Source organism: Poecilia reticulata, chromosome 21 (assembly GCF_904066995.2).
Source record: "Poecilia reticulata chromosome 21, P_reticulata-male-v2, whole genome shotgun sequence".
NCBI lineage: Eukaryota > Metazoa > Chordata > Actinopteri > Cyprinodontiformes > Poeciliidae > Poecilia > Poecilia reticulata.
In genome coordinates, this window is record NC_088850.1 from 10,290,597 (window position 1) to 10,301,135 (window position 10,539).

Genomic DNA, 10,539 nt, shown 5'->3' on the forward strand with positions numbered 1-10,539 from the left:
ACTATGAAGTGCAAATATATAAGCTGAGTTCAGGTTGCCAATTTCTAAATGCTTCTAAAACAGAGAAGACACCTTCATTTTGAGCCTATCTGTAAGTATTTTTGTATTTTTCCTTTTGTTTCTAAAATAATTCTCGAAATATTCAATGAAAATATCTATTCAACTTGTGATTCAATGTGATTCAGTATTACAGAGGAAGACAATTGCTTTCACGTCAGAAGATTCTGCCAATCAAAATAAAAATATTTAGAAGGCAGGTGGCGATCAGCCAATCAAAATCAATTCTTATCCCAATAGGCGGGACTCTAACCCTGACGTCTCTCACACAAATAAATCTCAACCTAGGATGTCTGGCGAAGCCGCCATTTCAAAACGCTTAGTAATTATAGGACCTGTTGGAAATTTTCTATACCTATATTTTTATTTTTCTACCATATTTTTATTTTTACTAGCAAGTAGAACATTTAATACCCTTTTTTTTTTTAAAGAAATATATATCTTGCCTGTACGACCAATAGGGGTAAGTAATGTCTCCTTTTTTCATTTGCCCTAAGCAGTAGAAATAATTAGAAATAACAGAAACGCCCCTTTTCTGCTTAGCTTTAATTGTCCTCATTACGCACACAGTGTTTATTTTTGATTTTTAATTGGGCTATTGTTCATAAAATGTTTAGAAATTTGCTCCATAACATAGAAGACATTGACTTACTTGGTTAGGGATTTTAGCTAATTCCATGAATTAGCCAGAGCCTTTCAACGTTTTTTGGACAGTTTAATCCAACCTCTTCTGACCAGGTAATGGTATTATATGTTGCCACATATTGTGTAGCATATTAGCTGAATCCAAGTCGTATTAGTTGCTACGGGATAAATATTACAGGCTAAAACTGCACCAGCTGCCCGTTAAGATCAAGATAAGAATGCTTCCATTACGTTAGAGGTGTCCTCTGGCCATAGTTACTCTACTTAAAGGTTAAATTTTTATGTCATGTATTTTTATTAGCCAAAAACCAACTAATAACAGCGGCGTTTAACACTTGAATTTAACATACCAGGCGTATTCCCTCATAGATATAGACAACGAGAAATATTCTTGTTTGCTATTTTAAAAAAGCAACAGTTAAGTGTTTCCCATAATCTGGAAGTAAAAACTATAAATTTGTCGTGTGTTCTGTGTACCATAAAGCAAGGCTCAAGACTTCAGAAACTGTACCGTACATTGTGTACAGTAGAAGCCCATTTACGTCCTGGAATAATATTATTCCTGAAGTAATCTTCTATAAAATAAGATGTGAAATAAAATGGGCTTATATTAATTTCTGGTACGTTGTTTTTAAATGTGTAAATCTATGTGTTGTATTGCATTTCGTTGATAGTGCTGAGCAGTAGGGGGTTCTCTTTGTCGGATGATATTTGAACAGGATTGAGACATTCTGGGAAAGTATGGAATCTGATTTCCATGTCTATTTTCCAATATGGGATACAAATATTGAATACAGGTAGATACTTTTAGATTTTTTCCCCCCTGTCCTATTGTCTATCCACACATCTATCAGTAATTCTTCCTCTCTCCATCCATTTGTCCATCTCATTATTAATCCATCCACCTTTGCAGATTAGTGTTTAAAGATTGGTATTCATAATTTAAATGAACTCAAACAATAACAATAATAACTCTTGAAATTTGAGTTTGGAAAATGTGCAGGAAATTGTTTCAAATTAAGACAGCCACTCCCTAATGTTCCTCATCCATTATTTTTGTTATCAAACATTGAGGCTCTTTCCTGCTGAAATGCAAACAAAGTTATTGTAATTCAGCCTCAGTTTGTTATCTGGTTGAGGTCCTTGTGGACAACCAACCTCTCAGATTACAGGATCATCTGGTCACACTGGTCCACTTTGGATCAGGAGTCACCCGGATGATGTATTTATACATTATCTCTACAGTAAGTCTGCCAAAGAAAGCATATTTTATCAGATTGTTTTTGGGGTTATTACTCATTTATATAACTTTAATGATTACCTCTTTTTTTATGATATATGCATAAAAGTGGCCAATTTTTTCATTTATTTTAATAGTTCTCTGCTACTCTGGCCAGCACATGTCACAGCAAATTTATGAGCACTTCCTCATCACTTTCTAACAAAAAATGATATAAAAAAAAATCTGTAAAATTAGACGTTATCTGTCTGTATCCTGCTTGATTACCTTGTAGCTGCAGGGGACATCTAGAAATTAGATGCATGATTACCTTTTCTTTTGTTCTAGACTTTAATTATAAGGCATAAAGTGCTCTTGAACGGTAGGTGTATTGTTTTAGATTATTGTGGCTTACTTATCTTTATTAATCTATCTGATATTAACATTCAAATTAAGATAAATAATCACCTTTGTAATGGTAATTGTCCTGTCTGACTGTTTTCAGATGGATTCAGACCCTGAACAGAATCCCAAAATGTCTAAGAATGAATCCCAGAGTGGTTCAGGTGACTTCAATTTCAGGTCTGTCCTGTGATGTCTTTTAGACTTCTGCTATAGTTGTGAAGACAACATGATCATCTAGTGAGACCTTACAGCTTTCTAGAAGTACATGTGTGAATGCACAAAATGGCATTGCTTTCTGTAGCATTTAACACACACTAAAGTATTCTATTCTGATGTGAGCACCATCATCTATAAATGTCTGACATGGTTGATATTCAGCAAAATACTCTATAAACTCATTTTACAAGCTACAGTGAGCAAGCATTACTCATCAGTCGTCTTTTTATCTATAAATGGCTCACTGCATAACAACGCTCAATGCCTCAAAAATAAAAAATTTTCTCGTCATGTAAAACTTTCCATTTTCAAACAATAGGACAGCTTTTTCTGTTATGATAAAAAAAAATATATATATAGCTATTAGCTATGAACATTTATTGTAAATATGAAGTACTGTTTAATCTGAACTGGAGGAGTGGCTTCTGTCTTCCTGTCGCAGGGGACGAGGATCCAAAGGCCGTGGTCGTGGGGGGCGTGTGGGCCGAGGCGGTATGCGAGGGGGCCGAGGCATAGTCAAAGCTTTTGGTCCACCAGGACGTGGTAGAGGCCGAGGGAAAGATGGAGCCATGAATGGATTTGGACCCATGAGGTATTCATTTGGATATGTTTACAAGTGTGCCCAGAGTTTTGTACCATGTACTCTCTCCAGGTGTTAGTGGAGTGTTTAACTCTTTTTTGTTTGATACGGTCCATGAGGGAAGTAGAAGTTGACCCTATGGCTTTCTGTTGCAGAGGAATGGGGAGGATGCGACCTTATCCAGACCTCAGAGGTCACCGTGGGAGGGGAGGACCAATGGGTATGGGTCCTTCACCTCCTCTCCCTCCCCCTCCTCCACCTCCACTCCCTATGCACTTCAGAGCCCCCTTTCCACCCATGGCAAGGTAACTTCCTGACACCATTTTATACAGTACAGAACATAAATGTAGTTCAGCTTAGTGTCGATTTACATCATCATCTTCAGGTACATTCCAGACAGATGGGTCCAATTCATAACTTTAATCCAAGTTTTTCTTTTTTAAGATGTCTCTCCAGAATCATTGTATTATTTCTTTCCAAGCTATTTTTTGGCAAATTATAGAAATATCACATGTCTTAGATTTGTTTCTACAGTGAACTGCTTCAAGAAATGATCTTATTTGTTCACTGAAACATTTATGGTTTTGCTTGTTCTGTTTTTTAAAGGCATGAACCACCTCCACTCCCACCTCCATGTCACCCTGGTTTCAGAGGGCGCCCACCACACCCACGAGGCAGAGGCATGCCACCACCTGGCCCTCCACGCCACTTCCTCCCTCGCGGACCAAGAGGGTAAGACTTGTTTCAGGTCTAATTTACACCTTAACTCGTCGCTTCACATTTATTCCCTCTTTGTTGTCTCACTTATGAGATCCTTTACTCGCTGTGGGACCTTTTCCTCCCAACCTGTTCCAGTGTTTAAGTGATGCTAAAGCCTGCTAAGTTTATTGTGCTTCCACTGACACGGTCAGGCAGTGGACTTTAAAAACTTGGACGATCAGTTTTGTTTTGTTGTTGATTGGTCAAATTAAAAAGAGTAAAATACACAAAGTATTCACAAACAGTGCAGAGGTAGTGATGCTAGGGCATCTTTTTGCAAGGATCCTGGGATAAATAACATTAGTGGTTAATTTTCTGCACACTATAATTCTTTGTAAAAACACAATAAAACGGGAAGAATCAAACTTCAACTGGATGAGACGTCTATAAAGACATAATGACGCGATGACTGTGATTTGGCTCTGCGGTGGTGGAGAAGTGAAGCTGTTCTTTTACAACCCCAGTTAAGAATTGGCTGTAGCACCAGCCATACTTTTCAACTGGAACCTGTTTGGTGGAAAAGCCTTGAGTAAAGATTCTAACGTCTTCTTGTTCTCTTAAACCTGCTTTATTTATAAATTTAACTTGCCCTTATTTGTTTGGAATTTGATCATATGCTATAAAAAAATGACGGCATTATTATTATATTCCTTATGACGACAAACCTCCAGCTAGTTGTTAATTGAGTCTTTAAAAAACCCCAGAAATTTATTACCGTCATGAAGCCAAGCTATTTTACCAGTGCATGACTGACGGAACTGAAAAACGCATCTTTTGCTTCTCACATGTACAGAGATGATTGAGAATAGTTTAGAGATGGCTGCTCTTACCAGAGTTTGCCCCCTATTGGCCAAAGCCAAGTATCCAATGTGTGATTTTATCCTTTTACACAGCTACCACAATGGACCGGTCTCTCCTCCGCCTCACCCCCCACCTGGCAGAGGCCAGAGGTGGCCAGGCCCCCCTGGTGGCCGCCGATTTTAACACAGTCTGAACTAAAATCTATAGAATGACTACCTGTTATTGCAGGACTGGCCTAAAATGGAGAAGGGAATGAATCGCCCCTAACTATGTCTCATACAGCATTGAATATCTATAAAACAGTCTGTGGCCAAGTATCATTGGTATTGTTTTCTGGCGAAGAAAGGAAACTTACTTGTTCCACATAACATGATGCATAACTTGGCAATGCGAAAGCATTAACACATTGTGTTGCTCATAAATAATGTTGGCATTGCAGAGACTTTGATATTGTTAAAAGCTGTTCGTAGTTGAACTCGTTGTTCTCAAAGAGGAAAAAAAAAATGTTTCGTAAATGTTCTGTTATTCTTGTCACCTGTTAGCCTTAATATTTTTCCTGATTTTTAAATAAAGACTTAAAAAAATGGTGACAACTGTATATTTAAAGGTGGGAGAAGAGGGAGAAAAAAAGTGCTGTACCCTCAAGGATTAATGTTACACCATGGACCTCCCTTGTATTTCCTTTTGTTACATCAAGATAGTTATGCATTATGTCTCAAAATAGTGCAACGGATATTGTTAAACACTTGCTAATTTTGTCAAGATATAAGACGACATTGAATTTGTCAAGTATTCGTGAATATTTACTTTCATAATATCTTAAATGTGCAGCTATTTTAAGTTATGAGTACTGCTATTTGAAAGATTCATGTTGTTACCAGCAGTCTATTGTGAAATGACACTAAAGCATTATACATAAATAGTATACTGAAGAAATTTATACAGTAATTCAATTTTATTTATATTCACTTTAGTTAAGTAGAAGTTACTCTTTACTCTGTTTTAGTTTTTTGAGGTGTTACTTCATTATTCATTGTAATTAACATTACTTTTGTGAACCTGTGAATGTGTTTTATGAAAACGTTTCAGATATGAGACAGTCGTGAAAGAAAACAAAAATAAAACAAAAAATTAATAAACTCTACTTCTGCTTATTTGTTATTCACAAACAAGTTTGAGAGTTTGAGGCGATTTTCATGTCAGTGCCTTGCAAAAGTCTTCACGTTTCCCCTTTTGGTCACGTTGCAACCACATTATTGGGATTTTGTGTGGAAGACAAACACAAGGTAGCATACAATTGTGAACTGGAAAATAATGCTTGATTTTCAAACTTTTTAACAAATAAAAATCTGAAAAATATGGATGTCCAGTAGTTTTCACCCCTCATCTGAATAAACCAATTTTCACTGCAGCTGCAGTCTTTTATGGTACGCTCCCACCGTTTTATTTTTTTCCTACTTTCTACTTCACAATTATGCGCTACTTTTTGTTGGTGTGGCATAAACTACTACATATACTTCAGAATTTATCACAAATATGAAAGATACGAATGTCTTTGCAAGACACAATTAGCAAAATGAATCACATTTTCAGTGTGAGCCTATCTTTTATACTTACTTGAATATATTTTATTCATGTAACTTCAGAGATTAACTTTATGAATGCTTAGATGGAAATATTTTATACACTTTTCCGGTTTGGAAAAAGATTGTATGTAATGTAGCACATACATGTATTATATCATCTGTTTATGTAGTTCAGCTTAAGTTACAGTTACGGGCAAAATAGAAAAAAGAATCAAATATGTCTATCTATGGTATCTGGAGAGTATAAAACTAGTTTTATAAGAGGTGTGTCTTTGAATGCTGATGTTACTGGAGGACGTAGGACCACTCCAATATCAAGGCTTTGAAATGCTCATGTCATGAAACAAGAATCAGTGGTAGCATGTATAAAAGGAGGATATCATCCCGAAAGGATAAACTCACTGAGATGAGTAAGCACTATACATTTTCTGGCTGTTTGAAGAAAAAAAAAAAGATATGCTGCTACATTCATATATGCTGTAAATGTGATCAGGGTTCTTAGATATCAGCACTGCAATAGCTCTGGTCTTATTTCTCACTCAGTAGCTTTTGAAGTTATGGCATCTAGTTGTATCAATAAATTACTAAAGTGAAAATATATTTGGTTATTGGAATGTCACATATATAGCATAAGCTCTTTATCTCTGTTCATCTCTAAGCCCTATTTAGGATGGCTAATTTCTTCAAATAAAACAAGCATTGTTCAATTGAAATCACATGATTTATTTAATCCAAACAAGGACTTTTAATCCTCTTCTAGATGAGCATTTTTGTACTTCCAACCATAGAGATGCTGCAGAGTGATTAACTTCTTCTGCAGACCAAAGGGGGCTATCAAATCCAGGTGCAGCCCCCTCCCATCATTTATCTCCATCTCTTCAGCTCTTTCAGCATTTTTTTTTTTTGCTCTTTCTTCCACCTCTGCAGTCCCCCCTCATGTCTCTAACTGTGGTTGATTATAACAGACTGACTGTTGTTGTCTCCTGAAGGGGGGCACACAGTACAGTTAACCTCCCTGGTCCCAGGAGCCCAGACCCTCCCTCACATCCCTCCTCTCCTTCACCAGCAGCGTGACACCTGAGAACGCGACGCCTCATTGACAAGGTGAGCCTCGTCTTGTGTCTTTAATGCCTCTCTGACAAAGGGAGATTTTTTTTTTTCTTTCAGGACAGAAGGCGCAACTATGTTTGAGTTTCATCACATATGGAAAGATGCTGAGTATTTATGGGTTAAACTCCTATGCTTCAGTGCCTTTTTCAATGACATAAAGAGGCATCCCAGTAAAGGAAAATGCACTGATGGCTTTAAGCTTTATGGAGCTGCACAGTATATCAAATTCTAATTGTCATCTCAGTGTGTGCAGTATTGTAATTACAAAATGCCGTTTAGATGTAATATTTGGAATGGGCGTATTTTAAGTGCAATTCATGCAAATTCTGCATTTCAGGAAAATGCAGGTTGATCGTGTGAAACAATACTATAGCAATTGTATGCTTTTCTGATATATATAAAGTTAACATGATCTACAAAGGTGACCACTGTTTACAGCCCACTGAAAATGGGCATTAAAAGTTGGGAAAGGTTTATATACACACGTGTTCATAAATTCAGCATTTATCATTTTATTTACCTAGTTTTCAACTTTATAAATCCCACTTTAAATGACCTAACCTGTTATCCAAACTAAAAACGTTGTCACTTTGCATGTTTAACATAGATAATAAGCAAGCTATGCTTTAATTATCTCATGTAATATGTCAGTTATTTAAAGTGTGCATGTTCTTTTTCATTACTGCTAAAAGCTGCATATTTAGAACTTTGTACTGTGATGTCTGTATGCCAAGAATTTAATAAATACACAAAAATAAATGTGTGCAGGTCTTTTTTGTATGCGAGTATGATATACAGAAATTAATAACTTCAACAACAGATAATCAATGTATATCAACATAACTAAAAAAAACACGTTTCCATGTAAGATTTGATTTAGAATTTTACTTGGAAATGAATGTTTACACACAGAAATGAACCGAACAACAATAACGTGCTCAACACATTAATAAATGAATACAAAATATGACGCTAAAGTTCAGTAATCTGCTATGTTTAGAAATATTACAGCATTACCTGCGTACAACCAGTTACACTTTTTTCCAGTAAAGAAAATGCATTAGATGACCTATTTACTGGATTTGTCATCAATAGGGTGATCTTTCCACATGGGTTCAAGGATATGATCTGGAATCTTCTCCATAGTGGTCTGAAATATGAACAGAGGAAAATAATTAAATATCATGCATAAATTAAGTCTTCATAAACGTTGCTGTTCTACTGGTTCTTCACTTCCTTACCTTTGTCACCTCCATGGCCACACCCTCAGGGAGGTTCCTCTGGATGTATTCAAGGTACACTTGTGCTGTGCAGCCTGTAACATGCAGTAGCTAAGAAGATGAACACAATAGTTATTAAAATCACTGCATTTTGTCACTGTTCATGGTTGAATTATGCTTAACTGAAGCCTCCACCTCAATAGAACGGTAGTGTGTCCTCATCTCATACTGAACCCTGTGCTTCTTGTAGATGTGCACTGACTTCAGCAATGTCAGTCTCTCTATATCCTTGGGAGGCTCAAAACTGGTAGAAAAGAGGAGTAAAAATCTTGACGTTACAAGGTGTAGAATACTTGAATGAGCTTTTGATGTCCTGCCACTGAGACTCACACTTTGCCCATAGTGATGCCCAGCTCTTTAGCCGCCATTGTGGCAAAGAACTCATAGCTGTCCAGCACGGCTCTGTCATGAGCCTTGACCAGAACAACCACCTTCTGGAAGAGCGTGTCGGGCTTGTCTGTGACAGTGATCTGCATAGAAGACCACAAATTGCAAATTTAACACCATCACTCTTTGGTGGAAATATTTTTAGAATTAAGTTTGATGTTAAAATACAGAAAAATGCCACTTACTGTAAAAGGCGTTGAAGATAAATATGCGGCTGTGTGGAAGAAAGTGTTGGGTCTCTGTAACAATTCGAACCTGCACAGAGTGAAATATTACAGCTGTATTAATAATAGAGGCCTGATTAAAATCTCAGAACAAGTGTTGATTTTAAAGCTGCATTAAATAGGCACATCAAATGTGTTTTGAATTTTACTGACCTTGATTTAAGTTAACAAATACAATTTTCAGGTATTGTTGCAGAATCAAATCTGTTCTTTTTATCCATTTCTTTTGCCTAAATATTGAATACTTTTTTTTTCATAGTAATGCTTAATATTTTCCCTTTATTTCTCATTTCCAATGTCCTTAAAACCTGAGAAATGTATACAACTTAACAAAAGAAGCTACTCAAAACTTTAATATAACGTTAATTGCGTTTTAAACTGTTAAAATGTAGTAACGTTACTAATTACTGTCTGAAAGCCAGCACAGAGTAAAATAAACTTACCGAGTTTGACTGCATTTCCTGTGATTGGAACAAGTTCCCAAACCTCTCGGTCCCTGTGAACAATAAAGTTAATTAGGTACAAATCTATATATTATGACATTCATGACGTTGAAAGAGCCACGAGTGACCGAAATGGGGGATTCGGACCATTTTTATCAATACCACGAACAATATTGTTTCTTAATTATTTAAAACAAGAAATGTTATCGTTAACATACCAACTGTGAAATTCCACCTAATATTTTAACTAAAGAGAATAATTCCCGTCTGACTACCAAGGGCGCAGCCATGTTTAGTAAGTAGTAAAAAAAAAACCTGCAATTTTTTTCTTTCTGCACTGCCCCCTGGTGTAGTGGAGAATACACTACATCATCGGATTGACAAAATAAAAAACAAAAAAACTTAATACCATCTTCACTCTTAGCAACAATTTTATGAGTTTTACTTTATTCAGAACATAATTTATATAATTGAATTAATTAAAGGCTACTATCATCAATATTTGGATTATATTGTCTAACAATATAATCCAAATTTAATGAGTTATAGCTCATTAAATTGATAAATAAAGTGAGCATTTTAATAGTGTATTGATTGGAAAAAAATCTTAAATCCTATAAATCACTTTTCTGAAGAAGATTTCATACTTCATCAACCTTGTAAATAACCATAAGTGTTTTTGTTATTGCAGCAAATTTGAATATGTTTTATTTTGCCATAAAGGCATAAAAAAAAACTACATAAAATGCAAGCCAAAGTCAATGGTTAGTAGCTGATAATAAAATTAAATTAAGACTTATTTCTGCAAAAAAAATTTACCCACAGTA

General features: G+C 35.9%; 2 protein-coding genes across 7 annotated transcripts; one reads left to right on the top strand and one right to left on the bottom strand.

Annotated features, from left to right (window-relative positions):
- The first annotated feature begins 322 nt into the window (after positions 1–322).
- On the top strand, positions 323–8,137 carry LOC103457647 (uncharacterized). 6 transcript variants are annotated; one of them, XM_017302327.2, is made up of 7 exons: positions 323–520; positions 2,270–2,303; positions 2,427–2,503; positions 2,985–3,134; positions 3,278–3,427; positions 3,729–3,854; positions 4,775–5,826. In XM_017302327.2, the coding sequence occupies exons 3-7, from the start codon at positions 2,427–2,429 to the stop codon at positions 4,863–4,865; spliced, it is 594 nt and encodes a 197-aa protein (XP_017157816.1). In that variant the 5' UTR covers positions 323–520; positions 2,270–2,303; the 3' UTR covers positions 4,866–5,826. The 6 variants fall into 6 exon arrangements, 3 of the variants coding, with proteins under 3 accessions (XP_017157816.1, XP_008396159.2, XP_081458595.1); XR_014085588.1 differs by lacking the exons at positions 2,270–2,303; positions 4,775–5,826 and adding an exon at positions 7,029–8,137; XR_014085589.1 differs by lacking the exons at positions 2,270–2,303; positions 4,775–5,826 and adding an exon at positions 7,258–8,137 and having other exon boundaries at positions 324–520.
- A 106-nt stretch (positions 8,138–8,243) lies between these two features.
- mrps10 (mitochondrial ribosomal protein S10) lies at positions 8,244–10,074 on the bottom strand. Its single transcript, XM_008397676.3, has 7 exons — positions 9,931–10,074; positions 9,713–9,765; positions 9,231–9,300; positions 8,989–9,128; positions 8,794–8,902; positions 8,620–8,709; positions 8,244–8,528 (listed from the first exon to the last, which is right to left on the bottom strand). The coding sequence occupies exons 1-7, from the start codon at positions 10,000–10,002 to the stop codon at positions 8,448–8,450; spliced, it is 615 nt and encodes a 204-aa protein (XP_008395898.2). The 5' UTR covers positions 10,003–10,074; the 3' UTR covers positions 8,244–8,447.
- Between the last annotated feature and the right edge of the window lie 465 nt (positions 10,075–10,539).

Bases quoted from the DNA above. Each gene is read 5' to 3' on its own strand.
- LOC103457647 (XM_017302327.2), top strand. From the start codon at position 2,427: ATGGATTCAGACCCTGAACAGAATCCCAAAATGTCTAAGAATGAATCC. The intron at 3,428-3,728 runs GTAACTTCCTGA...TGTTTTTTAAAG, and splicing joins CCCTTTCCACCCATGGCAAG to GCATGAACCACCTCCACTCC. The intron at 3,855-4,774 runs GTAAGACTTGTT...CCTTTTACACAG, and splicing joins CTCCCTCGCGGACCAAGAGG to CTACCACAATGGACCGGTCT.
- mrps10 (XM_008397676.3), bottom strand. From the start codon at position 10,002: ATGGCTGCGCCCTTGGTAGTCAGACGGGAATTATTCTCTTTAGTTAAA. The intron at 9,766-9,930 runs GTATGTTAACGA...TATTGTTCACAG, and splicing joins TAGGTGGAATTTCACAGTTG to GGACCGAGAGGTTTGGGAAC. The intron at 8,529-8,619 runs GTAAGGAAGTGA...TTCATATTTCAG, and splicing joins TGGCCATGGAGGTGACAAAG to ACCACTATGGAGAAGATTCC.